Here is a 26,968-nt window from a genome sequence, read left to right on the forward strand (position 1 = left end):
TTAATACTGTATATTGGTTCTAAGACAGAAGAGTGCTAAAGGCTAGGCAATGGGGATTAAGTGACTTGCCCAGGGTCACACAGCTGGAAAGTGTCTGAGACTAGATTTGAACCCAGGACCTCCCATCTCTAGGCCTGGCTCTCTATCCACTGAGCTACCCAGCTTCCCTGAGAATAATGTGTTTAAATATAAGATCATGGACCTCAAGTTTAGAGCATTTGGGAACTGAAAATGAGAGAGTCTTCTGGAAATTTTCTCCTTTCAGCCCTAATCATCATCAGCAAGTGCTGTGATGTTGGTTCCCCTGGCCCTCTCTAAGGTCATATAATGGTTTGATGAGGGAGCTACAGTTAGAACCTAGTTCAATATGTTTTCTAGTACCCTGTGCCTTTTCTTGGGAAGATGTGAAATGAGAAGCCAGGAGGAGTTTTTGGCAGGTCTACAAGAAACCATGTTTTTGGGGCAGCTTCGTGGCTAAGTGGATAGGGAGCCAGGCCTGGAATCAGGAGGTCCTGGGTTCAGATTTGGCCCTGTACACATTCTAGCTGTCACCTTGGACAAGTCACTCAACCCCAAAGGCCTCTGTGCATAGTAGGGGCTCTTACTGCTTCAGATTCTCTGAGTCTGCTGTGGATCTTTTGGGGCTCTCTGGGCGAGTGGTCTGATGTCCAGGGAAAGATATGCTGTGGGAATGGACCTTTCACTAGTGTGAAATTTCACTAGCCTGCAATTTTTGTTTTATACCTGCTCAAGCTATAGGGAGGATATAGAGACAGGAGACCTTTCTTAAAGGCTGCCATTGGCCTTTTAAAGATTTTTACGTGTTGTCTAAGTCTCTCTGGTTTCCTGTAGCCTTCTGTCCCACACACCTAAGCCCAGGGTGGTGGCTGCTGGGCTGGGCATGCCTGAAGGAAGTTTTTCCAGGCTGTGGTTCCTGGTGTGGCTTCTGAGGGCTGGCCTGCCCTCCCTCCAGGTGTCCTGGTTTTTCTTCCCTATGAATGAAGGAAGCCTTAGGTGTACTGATAGGAAAACTTACAATCAGTAGTCTAGGGGAGCCTTTCTTCTCATGACCCCTTTCTGCCATTTCCAAAAGCAAATTCCTGCTCTCTAGTGAACGTGGGAGAGACAGAACCGAATCGTGGAAGGGGCTGGCCTTATGAAGACCTGGGTGAACATCCTCCTGCCTCTTGATGCTTAGTTTACAAAGCTCTTTGAGCTTTGGTTTCCTCATCTGTAAAATGAGCATATCTTTAGTACTTAGCTCATAGGGTTGTCATGGGACTCAAATGAGATAATTTATGTAAAATGCTCTGTAGACTTTAAAACAGGCATAACAAAGTCAGTTGTTGATGCTACTGTTATTACTGGCAGCTGTGGGAATGAATGTTGCTTAAAACTTAGCCTTATCTGGACATAGCTTGCCTCAGTTTCCTGGCACAAAGTCTCTGGGTGGCAGATTCCATATTTGCCTTAAGGTTTGGGCTTTTTGGAATTGGGCCTGAGTCTTAAAATCATGCTGACCACTCTCCTGATGAGTTGTCCTTGTGACCCTGGGAAAAGAGGTTGGGAAGCCCTGGGTTACAACCCAGGCAATGACTGTGGCTTGGGATGAGTCACTGATGCTGCCCTGTAGTTCCCCTTGCTGGCTAAGGGGAAAAGAATTCCCCCTTTTTTTCCTGCCTTTCAAATAGGGATATTTGAAAGTGTGTTGGTATTTTTATATTCTCTGAAGGAAAGGAGAGATAAAAATGGGTGAGGTTTATGTGATAATGGAGAAGTAAGTGGCCCCATCCCATCTGGGTGTTGTTCCAATGTGTATATTTTATTGAAACCTTTAAAAACCAAAGTTTTAATTATATTATAGCCAATGCTTCCTTTGTCGTTGATGTCATGGTATGAAGAATCTTCTGTTTCTGAAAAAGTTTGTTGGGTGTATGCAGAGGTAGACTGGCCCAACCATTGAGCCAAGGGGATGTGGTTTCCCAGGAAGGGGAAAGGAGAAGGGAATAAGCATATATAGTACTTACTATGTGCCAAGTACATCATTTGAGCCTCACAACAGTCCTGCCACATAGATGCTATTGTTATCTCTGTTTTACAGTTGAAGAAACAGATAAATAGAGGTTAAGTGATTTGCTCAGGGTCATAGAGCTAGTAAGTGTCTAGGGCTGGATTTGAACTCAGATCTTGACTCAAGGCCTGACATTCTATTCACTGTACCATGTAGCTTCAAGACTAGGGGGCCTTTTCATCTCTTTACCAGTTTCCCCCCTTTTTGTGTATTTCTAGAATGCCTCTTTTTTTCCCCATTTCATTTATATTTTTAATTCTCAATAGTCATAGAACCAGACATCTGCATATAGAGGATCTTGGGGGAATGGATAAGAAGTAAAGAATAGCTGATTAGCCTTTATTTGGAGAAAAATCTTTGGGTATAATTTTGAGACAATGGGGTACAATTTTTTTGGTCATCAGTACTTTAGATTTATTCTTCATAGTCTATATCACAAATGTTGTTATTCCAAACCCATAGTGGAGTATCAGCCTAAATACTATTCTACCCATAATTTTGTCAAGTAGGCAGATCATGGACCAAGTGGACTTCTTAGCCAAAAATGTATTGAGCTTAGTTCTTGCTGTAGACTTATATCCAAGATGACTGTTTCAGCACAATTTTTCTGCAGATTTAGGACCTTGTCTCTATCCACAGGAAACAGCTTAAAGTCACATGCTGTATCTAAGACCTTATTTTGCTTATTGACAATCCACAGATGCTGACAATTAGCCATCTCATTGTCTCATTGAGTCTCTATAAAATCAGTGACTCTCATTTCCCTAATTCATACTTCCTGACGTGCTCTGAGTCCAAGTTCTTTGCAGAGGATAACCTTATCTGTCTGGTCTGTTTGACCAGAGGAAGGGCATTTTCCAGACAGCAGCCTGGGTGGACAGTAAGAGTTGAGAAGGGAGGGTTGAGCATCAGACAGAAAATGGGGAAGTGGATTGGGTGAGAGTGCCTGTGGTTTTCTCCTTGCTATTTGATGGGAATAGGCCACTTGGTATGTTACAACTGGGGAGGAGAGGCATTACTGTGGATGAGAGGTGATGATGGGAGGACAGCCAGGGTTCTGAACTCCCAGCTGTCCCCTGAAGTTGGGGTTGGTGTTTGGCTCATGGGCCTAGAATCTGAGGGTAGGAATGTAACACAAGCTGGGGCTTTGTGTAGCTTGTACAGAGAACAAAAAGGCACTTGTGAAAGCTGGGAAAGCTCAGCTTTGAAGCTGAGGCTGAGCCATGACCAGTCTGTCCTAGTGCGTTAAATTCTTTTGGTCAAAGTCCCCATGGGGCAGGTGATACTGTTTATATAAGCACACAGCACTGGCAGCCAGCAGAAACCTGCCTCACCTAGGCTCTTCTCCTCCCTGGGTCTGCCTGCCTCCCTTTTGGTCCACGGTCCCCTGATGCTCTCCTTCCTTTTCTCAGTAGACTGCTGGTTATTTGCAAGGCATTTTCTGCTGGGTCTGCCACCAGTTTTGGGGCTCGGCCCAGAACTTGGAGTGCTACCTGCGGGGTCAGCCAGATCCTTGATCTATTGCCCTATGGCAGTAATTGGAGAGGCACAAGAATAGAGGGATTGTTAGAGCCCTTCCCCCTCTCCCGGCAAGTCAGCCGGCCCTCTTCTAGATGCCTTGTGAGTTTTAGAGGTTCTTGGGTACAAGCTGATTGAAGCAGCTGGTCAGGCTTAGTGCTAATCCTCAATGGGGGAAGGCCTGTTGCCCTGTTGAGATTTTATAAATGCTCAGCCAAGAGGGAAGCAGCAGTCTGTGAGTGTTCCAGGTGAATGGCTGACCAGCATATTTCCGCCAAGGAGCAGTGATCAGTGTTAGGCCCCACCCAGTGTCAGGCCCTGGTTTCTATGGTGAGTGGAGAGAGTCAGAACAGGCCTAGTCATGGTGTGGCAGCCTCTTTGGCCTCCTCCTTCCACCCAGAGAATGGTTTCTCTGCATTTTGAGTTTGTAATTTAAGGGGCTAAAAGGGCAAGTCTACCATCAAGACAATAATGAACTGTCATTTGTATACAGAGATGACACTGTTTATCCAGTATCATGTGTTCAAGCCATTTCTATGGCTGAGGGGATGGTCTGCTCTGAGCTATTCATTTACCATCCCACCATGTGACCAGTGGCCGCGATTATGCTTTGGCCGTCCCTCTTTTAGGGACACAGTCTTGTGATTTGAGTGTGCAGCAGCCAAGCTGTGAGCTGGAAGACAATGTATATCTTTAGATGATTTCCTACAGCCTATTGCTGTCTCTTTGTCTTTGTCTGCATATTCCTTCTTAGGAAGGAGCAAAGACAAGGTTTACTCCTTTACCTTAACCCTTCTTTTCAGCTCCTAAACCATATGTGCTGAGGTCCTTTGTAAAGGCAGAGGGCTAAGCCTTTTAGAGACAGCTTGAGCTAGTTGAGCTCTCAGCCTTTTGGCATGTCTGTGCTCAGAAGCTCTCTGTCAGAGGCCGATCATTTGGATGAAAGCATTCTCTAGCTTTATTTTATTTTAATAACACATTTCCACATGAGTTTTTCAAAGTTATATGATTCACGTTGTCTCCCTCTCTTTTTTTCTCCCTGCTCCTGGAGTGACAAGCAATTCAATCTGGGTTATACATGTATAAAGTATTCTCTTAGAAGGCTAGAGCTCCACTGTTCTATTTCTTCTTTGCCTTTCTTCAGTGACCCTCTCAGGAGGAGCCTAGGGTATGTAGATGTAAATCATCTGTTAGTCATAATATCCTTCCAGATAGGCCTGGAGAGCTAAGGCTTGGTATCTCAGGGGATGCATGGTAGTCAGTGGGTTATGCTCTTGGGGGGCAATATAGGGCAGAGGGATGGCTGAGTGCTAGATTGCCCCATGACTTTTTTTAGGACTTGCCTTGGCCTTATCCCAATAGTTTAGATTATGACCACTGATGCCTCTTCTTTCTTAGTTACCCAAGGACCTTCTCACTCTCTTCATCTAGCGTTCAAGTTCACCTATCCTACAGTTCTAGAAACAGAGCAAGGTCAGGTTTATTGTTAATCCTGTATGTGGGAGAAACTGGTTGTTATGTGGAGATTGAGTAAGCACCCAGCTAAGAGGGAAGCGTCATCACTGATTGAAGTGACTCAAACATTCCTCCCTTAGGGCTCTTGCTAGCCAACGCAAGATGGATGAAGGCACTGTTCTCATGAAACTGGCTGCTCCGTCTTCCCTGAGCAAGACCTGTCCTAATCTGTAGCAGAATTCTCTATAAAGATGAGAGGAAGAGTATAGTGATATGACTCATGGAAGGTTCTTTCTCTCTAGATGATGCTAGTTCAGTGACTAGTTTTCCCTTTAATTCAGGAAGTTGAAAGTATTTTGATCATGACTTTCAGGTAGTCCCATAATTCTTAAATTATCTCTCCTGGATCTATTTTCCAGGTCAGTCCTTTTTTCAATGCGATACTTCATATTTTCTTCAATTTTTTTCATTCTTTTGATTTTGTTTTGTCATTTTGTGATATCTTATGAAGTCAGTAGCTTCTGTTTGTCCAGTTCTATTTTTTAAAGACTGAATTTCTTCCATGACCTTTTGATTCTCCTTTTTCTATTTGGTCCATTCTACTTTTCATGGCACTTTTTCCCCCCATTGGATTTTTTGCCTCTTTTTCCAGTTGACTAATTTTTATTTTTAAACTATTTTCTTTTTCCATTAATTTAATTTATTTTCCCCACCTTGAATGTATGTTGAAAGCTTCTCCCTGATCCTAGAATGCTTTGCCCTGTGTAGTATGTGAACTTTTGGGGGTATATGCTGGAAAGAACTTGCTTGTGACACTGGGGGTACCACACAAGTAGAAGCATTCTAGTAGAAGGGTTGATCTGGGCTGGCTTTATCAGACAGGGGGAGCCCATGGGGAGTTACAGGTGTGGGTCTTGCTGTCCTGTGGTGTGACCTGGGCAATGTTCAGGCAAGGGAGTTGTTCCTTTCTAGGACTGCTCCTCTGAGATGTGATTGTAACTTGAGCCCTTGCCCGTGATCCTGGAGCAGCCAGACATCATCCTGTAGGGAGGGGCGGTGTCCCCATTACACCAGGCCCTCACCTGGAACTCCAGTTCCAAAAGGGCACTGCCATGTAAATGTTCCCGTAGCCTGTTGCTCATATCCATGAAGGCACAGCTGAAAGTTGGGCCCTTGGCCCTTGGAGGCCCATCCTGCAGCTTCCTTGATAAAGTCCAGCCCTGATTGAGTGGAAAACCCCTGCTAGTAGCCAGAATATTTTAGTAATTCCTTCCTGGTTCCTGGCGTAGGGCCTGCCACATTTTTCTGCCTTCCATTGTGGAATCTAGATCGTGCTGTCTCTCCTCCCAAGGAATTTGAAACTGTTTGTGGTGTCCTGTGCCCAGGTGGAGTTTAATATTTCGAGCCTCTGCTGTGCTGCTCCCATCTGCCACTGGCTGAGTGTATTCATTACCGAGAGAGCTAGAGAGCAGGCTGTGTGGGCGGGCTCTGGAGCTGGGAGCTGGGATCTTATCTTGGAGCTGCCCCAGAGCCATGATGGGGTTCCAGACTTGCCCCTCACTGTGGCTTCTCCTTCCAGGGAGGCCTTTAGCTCCTTCAGGACCCTGAGCTGTCAGCAAGAGCACTTACTGGCTGGTGGGGCCCATACCAAGGAGTGGCAGCAGCTCTGTGTGCCCTCTGGGCCTAAAGAATCTGGTCCACCCAGCCCTCAGTGACCTTTGACTCTCTCTGCTATGGAATTTGGGGGTAGAGTCTGCTAAATATGAATTTTGAGGACCAGGAATAGGAGGAGCTCCTTTGTCTGCCTGGAGATGAACTAAGCCAGGGGCTGAGAGCTTTTTAGGGCTGCCCAGGCCCAAAATAATAAAAAGGAAGTAGTAGCTTTGAAAGAAGGCTTATAGTAATGCAGGAATCGAGTTACCTCTGACTTGTAAAGAGCAGAACCCACAAGGGAAAGCTTTAGGTGAGGCTTTGCCTGTCAGGAAAATGATTTCAAAGCTCAGGGAAAGAAAGGAGAAGTTTCCTCTTAGCTATGGCTTTATTTATTCTGCTTAGCTGGAGGGAAAGTTGATCTTAAATGGTTTTTTTTTTTTAATTATGAATTTAAGCAGCTTTAAAGAAAACAAAGCCCTGTAAGCTCTTTCTATCCTTCCAGATTATCTGCTGTCTTTAAGGTCACTTCATATATTTGTATGAAATTTCATGTACATGCTCATTACTGTTTTGGATTTTGTCTTTTTTTCACCAAACATTATTTTATATAAAGATTTCAATAGAGCTACAGAGCTGGTTTTTGTATCACTGATCCTAGCTCCCCAATATCCCTGCGTTTCACATACTAGAGCCTGCCTGCCGTCTCCCCCCTTTTCTGTGGGAGCCTGCCATTGCTTCCTGGTTTTTTGTTGTTGTATTTTTTAATAACAGTACTTACTCCCTGATGGAGTGTATTACCAGCCTTAGAGTTAGAAAGATGTAGGTTCCAATCCTGTCTCTCTTGAGGTAGAGCTGTGTGACTTTGGGAAAATCATTTGACCTCTGTACTTCAGGCATCCAATTTATTTACTAAATCGTAGATGTTGGGATCAGTGTTAGAGAGAGTTCCCACTTAAGAAGATTCCCTCCACCCTCAGATATAGATCGCTGCTATGAACATCTTTTTATAATTCTTTTTCTTGCTATTTCCTTGGAAGTTGTTTCTCACACAATTTGGAAGTTGTTTCTCACACAATTTGAGCACAATTCCTGGGCTCAAAGGGCATAAGCAGTTATAGCTTTTGTTAAGAATTGACAGAGTTATGACCCTGGTGACTGGAATGGGCCAAATATTTCTGCCCTTTAGTAGGTTTGTAAGGGTCCTTGGCTTTGGAGCTTGACGGGATCTGCTGATTACATCTCCCTCGTTTTACAGATGAGGAAACTAAGGCATAGACAGGCTAAATGGCTTGCCCAGGGTGCCATACCTAATGTGAATCATATAAGGTGTGATTTGCCTCCAGGCCTCCTTGCTCTGACTCTAGTTCCTGGTCCACTAAACCACATCTTCGGAAGTAACAGGAGCTGCAACAGGACATCATGAATAATGTTAAACAATGATTATTATTTATTAAATGCCTACCATTTGACAGGCACCAAGACTAAACTTTGGAGTATTTTCTCAAGGAAGTAGGTGGCTTTCTATTCAACAGTCATTAATTGAGTGTCAGGTACCGTGCTGTGGCAAAGGAAATACAGACAGACATAAAACAGTTCCTATCCTCAGAGAGCTTACATGTTCCCTGGGGAAACAGATACTCAAATAAGCCTTCATGAAATGTGTGCAGAGTGATTTTGGCACAGGAGGGGACCACTAACTGCTGGAGTAGTAATCAGAAAAGGACTCCTAGGAGAAGCAATCCCTGCAGTATGTTCCAAAGGAACTTTTGCAAAGATGCAGAAGTGAAAGATGAAGTGCCCAATGGCTCTCCTATCAGGGCATAGAATTAGCATAGAATTAGACCACAGGTCAACTCCAGGATGGCACTAAATCAGCAGGTGACAATGTTCAACTCTGAGGAATGGGGGACTTGGAATCATGGAAAGAAATCTGAGGAAGGAGCAAGTTGGTTGGGGGCAAAGTATACTCCCAGATGAGAGAATCCTTTCCTCAATGGAGGGCATGTGAGCCTGGCTTTGAGAAGGAGTCCAGCCCCTGCTTCATTACAGTAAAACAAAACAAACAAACCTTACCTTTTGTCTTAGAATTGAGACGAAGTATCTTTTAAGGCAGAAGAGCTGTAAGCGCTAGGCAATGGGGGTTAAGTGACTTGCCCAGGATCATCCAGTTAGGAAATGTCTGAGATCTGATTTGAACCCAGGACCTCCCACTTCCAAGCCTGGCTCTCTATCCACTGAGCCATCTCACTGCCCCTCCTTTGACTTTTTTTTTTTTAAATGGGATTTATGACCGAGAGCACAAGGGAGGCCCCAAGATCACTCAGTGAGCTTTCCTGCCACTGGGAGGCTGTGGCCAGAGATGCCTGGACATGCTTCCCTCGAGTCCCATGGCTAATCAATCAAGCCATAGGAACATTCAGTTCTTTTCAACAAAAATGTAAGTGCCTGTTACTGCGGGTAAGATTGCTCTGCTAGATTGGGGATTATAAAATAATAGATATAAAGCTGAGAAGGGATTTTCAAGGTCTTTAGGCCAGTTCCTTTCCCATTTTTGTTAATCACTTACCTTTTGTTTTAGAGTTTTAGAATCAATACTGTGTATGGATTCTAGGGCAGAAGAGCTGTAAGAACTAAGCAATGGGAGTTAAATGACTTGCCCAGAGTCACCCTGCTAGGAAGTATCCAAGATTTTAGATAAGATTTGAACCCAGGACCTCTGGTCTCTAGGCCTAGCTCTCTATCCAGAGTCAACTCTCCCCCTTTCACTTTGCATATTCGGTGAAGTGACTTGCCAAGGTCACACAGGGTGAGGGATAGTCAAGATTCAGATTCAGGGCCTTTGCTTTTCCAATACAGTACTCTTTCTACTGTTTCTTCCAGTAATAATGATAATGATAAGCATTTATAGAAAGCCTCCTTTAATATAAAGACCCAAATTAACATGTCCACAATGAGTTTACCTTCTATCAGGGTTACAACCTGAGTACAGGTAGATAAATACAAGGTAATCTGGGAAGACAGCATATTTACAAACTAGGAGGCAACTAGGGTTCAGTAGATAGAGAACTGGGCTTGGAGTCAGGAAGTCCTGAATTCAGACCCCAAGTCAGACACATGCTAAACTGTATGACCCTGGGCAAGTCACTAAACCTCTGATTGCCTGAGCAAAGGATCCACTGGAAAAGAAAATGGCAAACCACTACCAGTGTCCTTGTCAAGAAAGCTCCATGGATAGCCACAGTCCATGGGGTCACAAAGAGTTGGATGCTACTGAACGACCACGTACTGATAGACTGGTGGGGATGCAGTGGCTAGGGCTAGGAAAAGCTTTCTGGAGGAGACCACACTGTCCTGAGCTGAACCTTGAAGAAAGTTGTTTTGGGGATTCTTAGAGGCTGAGGGGTGAGGAGGATGTGTTTCAGGCTTGGAAGACACCTTCTGGGAAGGTTTGGAATTGATACATTTCAGAATGCATCTGGAAGGGATTTCTTTGGACATCTATGCCAACCAGTGCCTTGTAAAGAATCCCTCTGCGCCATACCCCACAAGCACTCAGCCTTTTTGTTTTAAACATTTTCATTAGCACCTTTTGTCTTTACTTCATAGTTAAGTCTCAAGATTAGATCTCCCTTTGCTGGTTGGTTTTTTAAACCCTTACTAACACTCTAAGACTAAAGGACAAGAGCTAGGCAAACAGGGTTAAATGATTTTTCCAGGATCATACAAGCTAGTCAACACAGAGGCAGATTTGAACTCAGTCCCAGTGCTTTTTCCACTGTGCCACCTAGCTGCCCCATTCTTTTTTATTTTTTTTAATTGATATGTTCTGTTTCTTAAATCACCATAGTATTCTCTGTATATTCTTCCCTCTCCCAGAGACCTATCCCATATGCCAACATTTTTTAGAGACAAAAAAAAGGCAGCAACAACTGATTGAATATATTGAAGTCTGAAAGCATGGACAATGTGTAACACTTATGGACTTCCAACTTTCCCTAAAGAATAAGTTGGAGGATAAGTCTTCTCCTATCTGTTCCTTAGAGTCCCAACTCTCCTTAGATTCTTCTGCATTGGTTCATATTAATTTATACATCTTTTTCTGTCTCATATTTGTAATTTCTTTCCATGCCAAGTAGTAATATTACATTACACTGATATACCACAGTCTCTGGTTATTCTGGTTACCCTCTACTCAGTTGATACCTGCCATGTTTCTAGTTCTTTAGGGCTACAAAGAGTGCTGCTATGAATTATCTTTGTTTCTAAATTTGACTTCTTGGAATGTGTGGAGGGGGTGGAAGCATATGCCTAAGCTGGATCAAAGGAGACGAACAGTTTAGTTCCTTGTGTTGTTGTATATTTCCAAAATGAAATCTAGGGTCGATAGATCACTTCATAGGGCCACCAGTGGTTGAGCAGGGTACCAGACTTCCTACATCTGGGGTGGAGGGCTTTAAATGCCATTCAGAAGGTCCTTTTTTTTTTCCTTAGAGGAAAATGGGAATTACTGGAGCTTTCCGAGCAGGAGATTCATATGTAAGAAATATTAATTTGAAGACCTTGTAGAGGGATGGATGGTTTCTAGGGGTTTCTAGGGGAATGAAAATATAGAGCTCGATTAGGAGACTATTGGAATAGCCCTGGTGAGAAATGAGGGCTTGAATAGGATGGTGACTATGGGAACAGAGAGAAAAGGGTGAAAGCTATAGAGGTAAAACTGCAAACTTGATTTAGATAGGGGAAGTGAAGGAGGGCAAAGTGTCAAGGAGGGCTCAGACATGGCAAACTTACATGACTGGCCAAATGGAGATGCCTTCAAGAGAAACAGGGAAGCTGAGATGAGGGGTGGGCCTATTTCAATAAGCATTTCTTAAGTTTTTACTGTGTCTGTCACTATGTTAGACGCTGGGGACAGAAGGGGGAATGATAGCCCCTTCAAGCAGCTTGCATTCCACTAGGGAAAATAACATGTAGACAGATAAGCAAATATATAATAAAAATAAAATAATAGAATACAATATGATACAATATATGATGTGATACAATATAATACAATATAATATAACAATAGTTCAGCCATGCCTGACTCTTAGTAACCCCACTGGAGTTTTCTTGATAAGAGATATTGCGGTACTTTGCCTTTTCCTTCTCCAACTCATGTTACAGATGAGGCCAACAAGGCTAAGTGACTCGCCCAGGGTCACACAGCTAGTAAGTGTCTGAGGCCAGATTTGAACTCAGGAAGTAATTTTGGGGTGACGGAACAGTAATAATTGGGGATATCAGGAAAGATCTTGCAAAAGTGGTTGTACTTGAGGGGAGAATGGAGCTAGGATTTTAAGTGTCAGGAGTGATGGGGAGAGAGCATTCCAGGTCTGGGGGAACTGTGTGTACAAAGGTATGGCCAGAGATAGTTACTTCAGATGAGAAAATGAGGACTCTGGGGATTGTTAAAGGTCATGCAGCTACATCTGAGTGAGTAACTTCTCCCTTGGCCCATTGATGATCAAATGTAACCATACTCTGGGTTGTACCTGATAGAATTATAGGCTGTTAGAGCTGGAAGAGATCTTAGGAATCATCCTTTCCAAATCTCCCTATTTTATAGATGAGGAAACTAAGCCTGAGAAAGGGTGACTTATTCAATGTCACACAGTAATGGTAGAATGAAGATGTGACTTTCATGTCTCCTGACTCCCAAGGTAGTAGTTTTTTCACTATACTATGGTCTCCCCACTTTCCCTATGGGTAGGGGGCTACTTCTTAGAAGCTAACTAAACAGTAGAAGCAGCTAGGAGGTATATTAGGTAGAGGAGCTAGGCCTAGAGGCAAGAAGACCTGAGTTCAAATCTGCCCTCAAACATTCACTAGCTGCATCACTCTAGGCACTCTAGGCATCACTTCACCTCTGTTTGCCTCACTTTCTTCAACTGTAAAATGAGGACAATAATAGTACCTGCCTTGCAGGGTTATTTTTTTTTTTTAAAACCCTTACCTTCCGTCTTGGAGTCAATACTGTGTATTGGCTCCAAGGCAGAAGAGTGGTAAGGGCTAGGCAAGGGGGGTCAAGTGACTTGCCCAGGGTCACACAGCTGGGAAGTGTCTGAGGCCAGATTTGAACCTAGGACCTCCCATCTCTAGGGCTAACTCTCAATCCACTGAGCTACCCAACTGCCCCCTTTGCAGGGTTATTTTGAGAATCAAATAGATAATGTTTGTAAAAAACACTTAATGCAGTGCCTGGCACATAGTAGGTACCATATAAATGACAATGAGGGTCACCCTATCTTGCTGCCCTCTACTCCCTCACTTGTGGGGATGCCTGCTCTCCATACCAAGGGGGCCTGGCCAGTGGACATGAAGTGTTGGGGAATATCGAAAATGTCATCTGAGCCAATGCCCTTCTGTCTGTCCTACCCTGGGTGCTTGGGTAGAAGTTTACCCCAAAGCACTTTTAAGAATCAGCTCCTGTGAAATGGGATGGGGAAAGCATGGAGGGGTTGGGGAGGAGGCTGTGAGACATGCCTATAAGTATTTCTTTTTTTTCCTTTAATCTTAAATCCAAGGAGACACTAGCTCCTTGGAATTGTTTGGTGGCTTGCAGCATGCTAGTAACCTCCCAATCTATCCTCCTCCAGGATATTCTCCTCAAGCAAAACCCATCCAACTATGTCTGGTGGCATTCAAAACATTCCATACCTAGAATTTCCCCCATTCCTGCTGAGAGGAACTAGGCCTGCTTTCTCTACTTTTCCCCTAAGAGGACATTCTAAAGAAACTTTTGTTCATGCCAAGGAAGACTGAGGTCAGGGCCTTCTGCAGCTTTTCTGGATCTAGCTGGAAGAAGAGATGGGTCAGTTTAGTGAGTTGGGAGCCGGCCTTCAAGGTGGAAGCCTGGGATTTTGGCCTGGTTCTTCTTCTCCTGGCTGGCTCTCTGAAAGCACTGACCCTCTGCATTGTCTCTGTGGGGTGGCCCAGCCTTCCCCTGTTGTGATTGTGTACTTCAAGGCATATTCAGGGCATCTTCCTGAGTCCAGACCAGGATGCTGGATGCCCCTCCAGCTGGATTATGCAGCACTGTGCCTGGATGGGTGCCAGGCTGGGCCTGTTGCTCCTTGCCAGGGTTGTGGCTTGCTTGTTGGAGGGGCAACAGAAGGGGGTTGGAGTATTTGTTTGCTATGACTGAAACCCAGCTGGGACAGTATGAGCTCCCTGGGCTGGGCTTCCCTCTCACACACTAAGGCTGGCATTTAGGGGTTGGGGTGGGGAGTGAGGGTTGTCCAGCTCTTATTTGAGCCTTTTCTTAGAGGAGGGGCAGCTTCCTGGAGCTGGGCCATTGTGTTGGCATCTAAACCAAACCCGGATTGTTCTTCTTGACGTCAGGGCAACAGCCAGATCCACAGGTATGTGGGTCCCCCCTCCCACAAGGAGTGTGCAGGATCACATGATGATAGTATATTACCCCTGCCTCCCATTTCCATCAAGGCCAAATGGTATTTTTCCAGGCAGGAATACACACCCTGTTCAACATGCTTCAACATTGATTTCCTTTTCCGGTGCCCAAGGTATAAATAACTGTATTTCTGAGCTGGGTGTGGCTGTTTGTAAGGGAGGGGTTGGCAGGCCTGGGGCAGGAGGGCACCTGGGTAGAGGGTGCTGGCATGGCCCTGGGGGCCCCGGTCATTGGCAAGAGGTGGATTATCCTATCACCTGCCGTACTCGGGCTGTTTTTCTCCCTTCTGTTCCTAGGGAGGGTTGGCAGAGAGGAGGAAATCAAGGCCAAAGTCCAGCTCCCTCTATGGGGGGCCCCCTGGACAGCCTGAGCCTGCTCCCGGGGGACAGAGGGAAGATGGGTCACTGAACTGGAATGTGCTCAGCGGCTTCATGTGACCCTGGGAACTCGGTTTGGGGAGGCAGGCCAGGGCACTGGGGAAGGCAAAAGGGCTGCGGAGGGGAGAGACCTGAATGGCACTGCTGATGGGAACATGCAGAAGGTCAAGGTTCAGGCTGGCCCCTCTGGAGCTGGGTTCACACGATGTTTTTCTTCTTTATAAATAGCGTACTTCTGGCTTAACTTTAAACAAATGTTGAAAACGGTTTACTTTTAAAGAGAGCCACCAAGAGCCCCCTGTGTGCCTTGTGAGGCGTCAGAGGAGGACTTGTAGCCTAAGTATGAACGTTCTGGATGCAGCTGAAGGGGGAGAGGTCAGGGGGGCCTGGCGCCGGTCAGGGAGGGTTTGGGGGTGGGGGCACTTGAGCTAGATCTTGAAGGACAGGTGGGATTTAGCTGAGTAGAAAAGAACGGGGTTCATTCTAAGAGAGGAAAGAGAATATGAGTGGGGGTCCTGTGGGAGGAGGTCTTGCCCCTAGAGAGGTTGGGGGCAGGAAGGTCTGTGTTGGGAAGGAGGAGGTCTTTGCTGGAAAGATGGGGGTTGGGCAGGGCTAGGCCTCAAAGGAAGGTCAGGATTTGGAGGGAGAAGACATGGGGTGGGGGGAAGAGGTAGCAGGAACTAACAAATGAATGGAGGTGAAAATGAGCATATTCAGGATGAATGAAGAGACCCTTAAGGCTTGAGAAAGGAGTCTGTTTGGGGCAATAGAAAAGAAGCAAGAGGGGCAGAGTAGGTGGCTCAGTGGATAGAGCACCAGGCCTGGAATATGGAAGGTTCAGATCTGGTCTCAGATACTTTAGCTGTGTGTCCCTGGGCAAGTCACTTGACCCCCATTGCCTAGTCCTTACCACCCTTCTGCCTTAGAAAGAACCAATACACAGTGTTGATTCTAAGACAGAAGGTTAGGGTTAAAAAAAACAACAAGCAAATAAATAAATAAATAGAAAAAGAAAAGAGAAGGCTGGAAGGGTGGATTGGGAATATGAGGGAAAGGCCATTTCTTATTTTTGGAATCCTTACTGACCACCAGAGGCAGACCCACTCAGCTTTGTTCTTGAGATATGCCCTGAGCACTGAGGCTGGTGACTAAATGCTCTTTAGGCTGGGGATTGGATAGGGAAAAGCAACCACAGTGTTTCCTCTAATCCTTGGAAAGGTTTTCTCCAAGCAGAATGTAGGAGTTGCAGATCTGATTGGGTGGGAGACTATTTTGTAGGAAAAACACTGTGGGTGCCCACTGTTCTGGATCATTAAAAATAACTTTTATGCAAAATGTTTTACCTATGTTATCTCATTTGAACCCCTCAATCGAGGTACGGAAGGTATTATCATGCCCATTTTACAAAGGAGAATACTAAGGTTCAGAAAGAGTAAGCATTTGCCCACAGTCACAGAGCTAGTCAGTGTTGGAGGCAGGACCTGAATCCAGGTTTTCCTAACTCTAAGTGCTGCATCTCACATAATGCCTTGCCTGTCTTTAGAACCTTTTCTCCTCAGCATAGCGAAATCCCAAGTTTACATATACATTTTTATGTGGAGGCATGGAGGGGCAGACAGAGAGTGTTCAGGTTTTCACCTGTTACCTTCAGGTTATCTTTCCCTTTTAGGGGTAGTGACCATTGAGTGGAGTGGCCTCAATATATATGTTTACTTATATGTAGCTACCTACGTAGTTATATGTGAAGCTAAGGAAAGAGGGAATGGAGAAGAGCTCTGCTTTGGATGGAGCTTTTGGGTGCTGGAGAGTTACTCCGGAGCTTTGGGAGTGATTCAGTCCTTGTACAGGAAGGATAAATCAGTGCCTAGTGTGGAGAGGGGACTTGGAGAGAGTGCCTGGGGAATGAATAAAGGCCGGGAGGGGAGGGTTTAGTGCAAATATGTGGGAGAATAGGAAGGGGAGAGACAGTAAATTCTATGTCAGTTAGAGCTGGCCCAGCCAGCTGTGCAAGGGCCCTGAGCAGAGAGTGGCCAGCACCTTTGCTAGCTCATTTCCTTCTTTCACAGAGTTACTAGATCAGTAGATTTGGGAAATACTGTAGACATGGCAAATTGAGGTTTCATCAGAACATTTGACTGAGACCCTCAAGTCCTCTTCTGTAAAAGCCCAACACAGTCTGGCTCCAGCCTACCTTTTCAAACTGACCTGTCATTACTATTCTAGCCAAAATGGCCAACTTGTAATGCTTCACACATAATGAGTCCTAGTACAGGCTGTTCCCTATGTTCTTTATCACCTCCATCTTGTAGAATCCTGGCTTCCTTCAGTCAGAGTTCAGGTGATATCTCCTAGAGGAGAATTTTCTGATTACTTCCTCCAGAGACAGAGAGAGAGAAAGAAAGAAACCGCAAGAGAGGAGAGAGAGACAAAGAAACAGCAAGAGAGGAGAGGGAGAGAGAGCTTTATGTGTGTTTAAACCCTTACCAAGGCAGAAGAGCTATAAAGGCTAGGCTAAGACAGCTAGGAAATCAGATTTGAACTTAGGTTTTCCTAATTCCAGGCCTGTGCTATGTAGTTGCCCCTTTTAGTTAATCTTTATGTTGTTTTTCCTACCAAAATTTTAAAAAATTTACTTTATAGTTTTTGTCCCATATTATCAGCACTCAACACAGTACTTTGCAAATAGTAAGTGCTTAATTAATGCTTGTTAAATCAAATATAGGCACCCTGTTTATTCAGAAATAAGAATACTTGCATAGTTTATGCCTTGGCATCCTCAATCCTCCTTTTCATTGACTAGAAAATTGTTGAGTACAATAGAGTTTCTTCTTCTTAGTACTCTTTGGGCCTGGTTGGGTCTGCCCAAGTCTGTTCTTTAGAGCGTATTGGTATTCTGAGAAATGGAAATGTTAAAGGATAGATCAGATGGGGAGGCTCCCCCATCTCCTCTATGTAAGTAGTTGCAGCCCCATTTGGAAGCAGAGAGACAGGAAAGGATGACCCAGGGGACCTAGGACCTAAAAGGGAACTAGGGACCTAATTCAGTCAATTCCTAGTGATTTACACTAAGCAGGAAAGAGGATGCTGTATAGTACAGAGAATTCATAATAGCAGATACACAAAACTTTATTTTTCATAGTTGAAGGTAATTTCTCTTCCTAATGGTTTTAAGAGAATATTGAAATCAGCTGGGTTCTTTTAAGATGCAAGGAGATGGTAAGGGGAAACATCTGAGATGAGACATGGCTACGAACCAGGTACTCTGATTTAGCCTGTATTTCTAGGTGAGAATTAACCCACTCATTTATCTACCAGAGCTCAACTATGACAATTTTTCTTAAAAATTTTTTTCTTTTTCTTTTCAATTGACAAGCATTTATTTTCTCTTCCTCTCACCCCTCATTGATGGGAAAAAGAAAAACAAAACCTTTGTAACAAATATGCAGAATAAGATGTCCATATTAACCATGTGCAAAAAATGTATGTCTCTTGGGCAGCTAGATGGCTCAGTGGAGAGAGAACCAGGCCTTAGAGATTGGAGATCCTCAGTTCCAATCTGGCCTCAGACCTTTCTTAGGTATATGACCTTGGAGAAATCACTTAACCCCATATATAATATACATATACATATGTATATATATATCCTTCTGTAACTTAAAGCCATCACCACTTTGTCAGGAAGTGGGAGCAGGCAGCAACATTGGTCCTCTGGAGTTGTGATTGGCTAGTGTGTTGATTAAGAGTTAAATCTTTCAAAGTTGTTTGTCTTTATGATGCTTTTGTTTTTCTATAAATTATTTTCCTGGTTCTATTTACTATACTGTGTATCAATTCATACAAGTCTCCCAATATTTCTCTAAACCAGTCTCTTTCATCATTTCTTTTTTTTTTAAGTTTTGAGTTCCAAATTCTCTCTCTCAATAAGAAGGCAAGCACTTTGATTTCAGTTATACATGTGAGGTCATTCAAAACTTATGTCCATAGTAGCCATGTTGCAAAAGAAAATACAAAAGAAAATAATAAAAATAAGGTTTTAAAAAAGTATGCTTCAATCTGCATTGAGTTTATCAGTTCCCTTTTATTTATTTATTTTGATTAATCAGTTTTCTTTCTGGAGACAAATAGCATTTTTCATTCTAGGTCCTTTGGAGCTGCCTTGGGATCATTGTCTTGATCAGAGAAATTAAATCTTTCACAATTGATCATCTTTACAATATTGCTATTACTGTATACAATGTTCTCCTGGTTCTTACCTCTTCACTTTGCATGAGATCACTTAAGAGTTTCCAGGTTTTTCTGAAACCATCCTGCTAATAATTTTTTAAAAATATTTCTCTTTAGTCTTCTTTTAGGAATTTTCTGTTAAGCTCTAGTCTTTTCATCAGTCATGACTTAAGAATTCTCTATTTTATTTTAAATTATTATATTTTTCCTTGGAGTATATTCACTTTTGCTCTATAGGTTATTCTTGGTTGTAATCCTAACTCAGTTTGCTTCTGAAATATTTTATTCTAAGCCCTCTGTTTCTTTAACATGGTAGCTGCCAAATCTTTTGTGATCCTGCCTTATAATTAATTGATCTCTCTCCTGTCTAGTCCATTCTCCACTTGGCTGCTAAAGCAATGGTTTGTCCATGTTACTCTTCTATGCAGTAAACTACTGACCCTTTCTTGTTGTTGTTTTTTTCCCCCAGCCTTCTTACACCTTTACTCTCTTCTATCTACTCCACAATACATACAGCTCCAGTGGCCTGCTTTCTATTTTCTCACATTCCATCTCCTGACTATGCCTCCACATTGGCTAGTCCCATTACTTTACCCCTTGGGTTCCTCAGCTGCCTCCAAGAGTCAGCTTAAAACCTCCCTTCTATAAGAGATCTTCTTAGTCTTGCTTCACCACCCTCCTTGGATTGCCTTTATCAATATATATTTTGTATGCACCTGGTTATTTACATTTTGTGTCCCCATTTGAATGTGAGTTCCTCAAGAGATCAGGGACAATGTTGTCTCTATTTGGCATAGGGCTGGGCACAGAGTAAGTGTTGGCTGATTTTATTTCCAGCTGTTCTGTTTTTCAAGTTGGAGGCCTGCAGGAAGGCTTCTGGGGTGTGGTTCCCTTGTCAAAAGCCCAGTTCTGAGATCTGTTCCTTAACTAGGACCTCAGTCAAAAAGCCCATGTTTTTGCTTTTGTTTTGACCCTCCCACCTCTTTATTTATTTATTTTTTTTAGAATTGAAAATTTTTATTTAATTAATTTAGAATATTTTTCCATGGTTACAGGATTCATGTTCTTCCCCCTCTAGCCCCCCGCCCCAGTCAATGAGTAATTCCACTGGGTTTTACATATATCATTGATCAAGACCTATTTCCATATTATTAATATTTGCACTAGGGTGATCATTTAGAGTCTACATCCCCATTCATATCCCCATCGACCCATGTGATCGAGCAGTTGTTTTTCTTCTGTGTTTCTACTCTCACAGTTCTTTCTCTGGATGTGGATAGTGTTCTTTCTCATGAATCTCCTGGATCATTGCATTGCTACTAGTAGAGAAGTCCATTACATTCGATTGCACCACAGTGTATCAGTCTCTGTGTATGATGTTCTCCTGGTTCTGCTCTTTTCACTCTGCATCAATTCCTGGAGGACATTCCAGTTCATAGGGAATTCCTCCAGGTCATCATTCCTTATAGCACAATAATATTCCATCACCAAGAGATACCATAATTTGTTCAGCCATACCCCAATTGGAGGGCACCCCCTCATTTTCCAATTTTTTGCCACCACAAAGAGCACAGCTATAAATATTTTTGTACAAGTATTTTTCCTTATGATCTCTTTGGGGTATGACCCCAGTTCCCAATTGCCATCCAGAATGGTTGGATCAATTTACAAATTCACCAGTGATGCATTAATGTCCCAATTTTGCTACATCCCCTCCAACATTTATTATTTTCCTTTGCTGTCATCAAAAAGCCCATGTTGTTGGAGTAAAGGAAATGGGTAGAGAATGAGTATGACTAGTCATTTAGACTATGAATGCTGAAGAAGAGCCGGGCCAGGCTAGGTAGTGATTGATTCATATTTATATTGCTTGTCTGAAAGTTTACAAAGCACTTTCTTCATAATATTTGTGTGAGATGAATACAATGTTATTAATACCATTTTCCAAATTAGGAACTGTAAAGATTAAAATTTAGGGGAGAGGGGGAGACTGAGGCAGGTAGAAATTAGTTTCTCTCTGCAAGGAATATTATAATTTTTAGAGGTTTATTAAAGTTTAAAGATTAAGAATATACAAGTAAGAAACATGTGCCTAGGCCAGAGGCCTAGACAAAATAACCTCACATCATGGAAGAGACGCCTCTGCTCCAAACGCGGAAGTCCAAAAGGCCGAGCCCTTCAAAAGCCTTTGCTTAAATATCTTCTCGATCTCGGCCCAGGTGAGATTACAAGGCATTCTGGGGAAGTGGAGCAAAGGCTCATGGGGATTGTAGTCCTGTATTCGAGTCTATTTTTTACATCCCCCCGTGTGATCATTTGTGGAAAAATTAATTTTTCTCCAAAAGGATCATAAAAACATAATAAACTTAAAAGATTACAATAGTGTGAGGATAAGAGAAAAAAGAATAAAACCAATAATTTCTGAACACATTGACAAAAAGCCGTTAGGGGGCAGTCCCCTTTGGCATAAAAGTATACATACAAATAAATGTTCAATCAACCACACCCAAAGTTCAATTTTGTGCAACTTGTGGTCTGGAGGCTTCTTCATGGTGGCTTCTCCAACAGTTCAGTTCTGGATTCAGAGAGGTAGCATCTTCTTTACCTAAAATTCTTCTCAAAAGGAATTTAAACTTTGCAATTTAAATAATGATATTTTTTTACATTCCCCCGTGTTGTGGGTGATTGAAAGATTCAGAATCAGTTAGGGATGCATGGCTGAGGTATGAGGTATATGAATCAATTGGCAAGAGATATTAAAAGGATATCAGAAAATCCAAAAGAAAAGAAAAATTTCTGGATGAAAATATAGACTATCAAAGACTTATGTGAAAAATTCCAAGTAGAAGAAAAATAAATCTATAACAGGTCCTTCAATCAGGGCCCAATCAAAATGATCTAAGTAATGATGCATTTACCCAGTCAGTGCCAGGACTACAGAAAGGTACCACACTATGAGAGGCAGAAAAGGGGACCAGATTATAGAAGCCAAGTAGGAGCCAAGGTTTCGGGGATACTCATTTGTGAGTATCTTCAAAAGACTAAAGAGAAGAAACAGATCTTTTCAAACAGAAACTTAATAGCAATGGGCTGTTTAAAAGGATTTTTGACTCTTCTGGCAATTTCATTGATTTTACCTGCCCGTCTGGGAGCAGACTCAGCCCAAAGATTCAACTTTAACTTTGGGGAGGAAAATGGGTGGCCCAGCGAACTGGAAGCCAGGCCCAGGTGAGAGGCCAGGAGCAGACGCAGGAGCCAGAGAGGGCCGCAGGCAGGAGCTGGAGAGGGCCGCAGGCAGGAGCTGATCAAGATGGTTTTCTAAAGAGCATCTCGGAGAACCTTGGCTTTAAAAAAAAATTCTCTAGGCTAAAAATTTTTTGAGAAGTTCTCATCCCTTCGTGGTCGCCAACTGTAAAGATTAAAATTTAGGGGAGAGGGGGAGACTGAGGCAGGTAGAAATTAGTTTCTCTCTGCAAGGAATATTATAATTTTTAGAGGTTTATTAAAGTTTAAAGATTAAGAATATACAAGTAAGAAACATGTGCCTAGGCCAGAGGCCTAGACAAAATAACCTCACATCATGGAAGAGACGCCTCTGCTCCAAACGTGGAAGTCCAAAAGGCCGAGCCCTTCAAAAGCCTTTGCTTAAATATCTTCTCGATCTCGGCCCAGGTGAGATTACAAGGCATTCTGGGGAAGTGGAGCAAAGGCTCATGGGGATTGTAGTCCTGTATTCGAGTCTATTTTTTACAGAACCAACACTAAGATGGCAAATGGCTGCCATGTTTACATAACTAGTCTCTAGTAAGATTCCCTTTTTTTGACCCAAAGGCAATGAATGTCTGTGCTGATTTGCCCCGGGGAGAGACTTGTACCAGAAACTCACCATTGCAGCTAAGCACCAGCTTCTTCTGAGTGGAGAGTAATAGGGGGAGGTATTTGGAACAGAAGGGTGGCTGGGAAGGTTGGATTCTTTCCAGCCTGGGGAGAGGAGGAAAAGGGGGTTATATTGAGGTAAGAGGGTAGAGAATGCTTTGAAGGTGAGTCTCTTTTCAGTGATAGCTATGTCTTTCCTTGGATCTAGATGAAGATTTCTTTCAATGAGAAAAGCCTGCACACCACATTTGAATACCCCTCCGAGAGCTCATTGGTCCAGGAAGAAGAGGCAGAGGAAGAAGAAGAGGGAGCATCTGGCTCTGAGGGGGATGAGGAGGAGAAAACCTTTGCTGTCTTCCTCCCTCGGGCAACTTTTGTAAACAACACTGTCATGGAGAGTGCCACTCGACCTCCAGAATCTAGCACTGGTAAGCCAGTGTTTGGGGGAGAATTCCATTTTTGCAATGGGAGAGAGAGTAGGTATGACTTAACTGGGTCTGGGCTCCCTGATGCTCAGCCCTTTTAAAGTCTGGGAGTCAGAAAGCCCATAATCCCTGGTGTGCCCAGGGTTTAGAGAGGGAGTTCTTATCCCACGAATAGGCTGGGCATTTGGAATGCATTAACTATTGTTCTGATGGTGCCCAGCTTGGAGAGGGCCTGCCAATGTGGGTTTTGCACAGGGTAGGTCCCACTGCTTTCTAGCTGTTCATCAGGGTGGACATGTGTTTATGTATGTGTCATGCTTGGCTCTCCAGGTCTGTCCAGTTATACCCCAAAGCACTCAGTGGAGTTCAGCAAATGGCAGGAGCAGAAGTATGATGCAGGTCCAAGTGAAGCCGGGGCTAGCTCTCAGAAAGAAGTCATGGTAAGAGTGTGGGTTTGGAACAGGGCCACTGGGTTGCCTGGCTTTCAGGGAAAATTGTGGGCTGAATGGGGAGGAGCCAGGCTAGTAGAAATAGTCCTGGTTTAGGAGCTCCAAGACTTTCAAGGCCCAGCTGAGCCACATAGTCACTGGGACCTGAAGCAAGTCACTCCTTGACTCTGGGACTCAGTTTCTCCATTTAAAATATGGAAAGGGTTGGATCCTAAGGTTCCTACTAGCTCCAACTTTCTCTGATTTTTGACACTCCCATCCCTATCCCTAAGGCAATTATTCCAAGGTCCTGAGGCCTCTGCCTATTTCTCCTTCCAGGTTCTGCTTGGAATGATATGGGGCTGGTTTTGTTTCCCCTTGGCAGATCTGATTTGCCCCTCTGTCCTGATCTTTCTGGTATCTGGATCGGCTCCTCCCTCACTGGCCACCTTTAAGAAACCTAAGATTCTAACCCCAACAATGCCTTTACCATGGCATCTCAGGAGAGCCTTCCTGGGAAGCCCTATGGAGGGAGGTGTTTGGGCAGGGTATGTCTCCATTCCCAACTCTCTTACCCATTTTTCCCTTTCTCACTTTTAGCTTACCCCAGCCAGCAAGAATGATCTCTCAGACTTCCGAAGTGAGCCTGCCCTCTATTTCTGATCTCCCAGCACCTTGGACTGGACTGAGAGATGGACAGACCAACAGCACTCACCTTGTTGTTGGGTCTGACTTTGACTAAGTGGGGTTGGATATTTTCCAGATCTCCTGCCATTCCCTCCTTCCTTCTCCCCCCCCAGGATCATGGTGCTCAGGATGCTTGGCAGTCATGGGTAGTGGATGGTACAGTTCTCCAGTGCTGGGGTTGGGGAGTTTAGCCATCAGGGTCATAACTCTGGCTGCTGCTGGTTTCCCTGGCCCATGTCCCCTCTCTCTGTCTGGCTTGGTTCTGCCCAGTGACAAAATACTCAGGATCTGTGCCTACAGCATTTGCAGAGCTTTGCTGACTTTATTCCTCCACAGGACCTCAGCACTAAGAAGCTCCATTGCCACCTTATCTTTGGGGAGTGCTAGGGCTTGGCCATGCTTTTTGTTTCACTACTGAAGCCCAACAGGGCAGCCCCTACTTGTTGGCTCTAAGGGGGCTCACAATTGGCTGCTTCTGCCCCCATCTTGAGACTTCTCCTTATCCTCTGGTTTTAACCCAAACTTGGGAGCAGAGCAGCTTTCTCTTTTCTTGGTAGCACTGATAATGGCAGGATTGGGTCCTCTGCTATCCTGCACTTCTCCTGCCTACTCCCAGTGCTTCTCCACATCCCTTGCCCTGACACCTCGCCCTGTTGGCCCTTCCTTGTTGTCTGGCTCTGTTCTGCAGATGAAGGTATAACCTTCTGGGAGGGTGAAGGTTGACAGCAGGAAAGGAGACCGAGGCTGCACCTAAAAGGGCCTTCTTCTTTTTCCTATGCCCTAGGAATGCAGCATGGGTCTTTTGGCAGAAGCCTAGGCTCAAAGCCAGCATAGGGTGTTATTCTCCATTTGCAACTGCCTTTTGTGCCAGGCTGATTTAGCCACCTGTCTCCTGCTGTTTGTTTTAGCAGGGAAGCCTTCTATCTGCTCTGAATTTACTACTGAGGCTAGCAATGCCTAGATGGTTTAAAGGCACTCCATGTCTGCACTGGATATCAGGATTTTATGTGAAGGGGTAGAATGGGTGTGCACATGTGAAGAGTGAATTTAACCAGGCTTGGCCTAGCCAGAAAGCAGGGATTCATTCTCTGCACCCTGCCCTGCCTTCTCTCCTCCCTGGGGTCCACAGGTGGTTCTTCCCCCTCCATTCAACCAGTCAGTACTTATACATGGTTGAAATTAGCACAGTTCACTTTGTAACTAACCAGAATCATTTCTTTCTTGTCTGATAAATGGGACTCAATAAACAGCACTAGAGAAACTTGGTCTGCTTTTTCTATCATCATTCTCTTCCCTAAGGCTACCCATCCATCATCACTGTGGGTGGAATGATGTCTTTGTAAGAGCCCCAAGGGCAGGTGGAAAAGTCCATGGAGGGAGGCAGAAAAAACTATGTCTGAGCCAAGTGGAAGGCTTATTTCCCCAGTACCACCTGGACCATGGTAGAATAGGGAGGGACACCACTTGTCTAAGCATGATGCAACTGAGCATTCTTGTCTTGGTTTTAGATTATAAAGAGCTTGCCCTCAGTGTTCCCAAGGTGAAACGGCCTTTCTCCTCTCCCCACCTATCAAAAACAAAAATCCCAAACTATGTACACTGTACTCCAGAGCTCAACGTGACTCGAGTCAGCTTTTCCCAGCTTCCTCTCCCCCTAGCTTTCCTCTCAGCGCATTTTCTCTCCTCTGTACTCAGTGTCATAATTAGGCCTCACTTAGTTCACATTCCATTCTTTTGGATGGTCAGTGACCTTTTTCTATAATGCCAATACCAATGAGGTCAGACCTTAAGTTGCAGCCCCTTGGGGGAAAAAAATCAGTGTTGTATTTTGTAGAAGTTGCTCGATGTTCAGGGTGGCCTGCCTAACGGTAGGGAAAAGGGGAAAGTTAGTATTTCTGTCTTGGGCCTGGAAACTTTATTTAATTTGGAAACCAGGACCTCATGAATACATGAGGCACAAGTGGCTGCAACCAAAACACAGCCAGATGTAGCAGCAGAGACAAGAATCCTGAGCAATGGAGAGTTGGAAGGTATGTGGCAGGGGTAATAATTTGAAAGGTTTCACTGAAGAGCTGAGCCTTCAAACATATAAGGGGAGAAGTCAGTATAAAAAGCTGCAAAAATTTAAAGGAATTTTGCACTTTGGAAAATACTTAAATCCTGAATGCCCTTGTAACACTTAGCTACTAGTGGCTAGCACTAAAAGTTGTTCCACAGCCCAGGAAGTGATGATGCGCCAACTTAAGAGCTGATAAATGCCCTACTGGTAGAATTCATAAGAATGATCTCTTGGGATCTACTTTGCACATTTCCCTCTGTTCTCATTAAGGCACAAGAAAGCAGACGATATCAGACACAGTACCTCAGCTGCTTAAACTTTAGCTGTTCAGAAATTAATTTTCAAGTACTCATTATAATCTGTAAACTGGTAGGTTCTACTTCTTAGGTGAAAATTAGAAGTGAGCCAGTAAGTTAGGAAGTCAGTTCCTGATTTAAAGAGGATTATGAAGATGAAGGCATTTCCCTAGTTATTAGCAATTACCCGATTGCTTAGTGAAGATGTAGCTACAACCTGGAAAGTAAAACAAGGCATTAAGTCTGTATGTTGTGTTAGGCTTACTACTACTAAGGAAGGTAAAAATAGGTTCACGCTACTCATTAGATCTATGATATGCTGAAATATTAGTTTAATAGTCTTTCCATAAACAAATTCACATTTGGACAGCATTCAAGACATTCAACTTTTTGGGGCAGCTAGGTGGCTCACTGGATTGACATCCAGGTCTAGAGATGGGAAATCC

At 43.9% G+C, this 26,968-nt stretch overlaps 1 protein-coding gene across 1 annotated transcript in view; it reads left to right on the forward strand.

Moving 5' to 3' along the window:
* The window catches only part of TPRN (taperin), a 35,998-nt gene extending 10,570 nt beyond the window's left edge, over positions 1-25,428 (forward strand). The window contains exons 2-4 of the mRNA XM_007475456.3: positions 22,836-23,055; positions 23,383-23,492; positions 24,081-25,428. Coding sequence (XP_007475518.2) covers positions 22,836-23,055; positions 23,383-23,492; positions 24,081-24,143 — 393 coding nt within the window. The 3' untranslated portion in view covers positions 24,144-25,428. The remainder of the gene's footprint in view (positions 1-22,835; positions 23,056-23,382; positions 23,493-24,080) is intronic.
* Positions 25,429-26,968: the final 1,540 nt, after the last annotated feature.

The sequence above is a fragment of the Monodelphis domestica genome, chromosome 1 (assembly GCF_027887165.1).
Source record: "Monodelphis domestica isolate mMonDom1 chromosome 1, mMonDom1.pri, whole genome shotgun sequence".
In the NCBI taxonomy this organism is placed as follows: Eukaryota; Metazoa; Chordata; class Mammalia; order Didelphimorphia; family Didelphidae; genus Monodelphis; species Monodelphis domestica.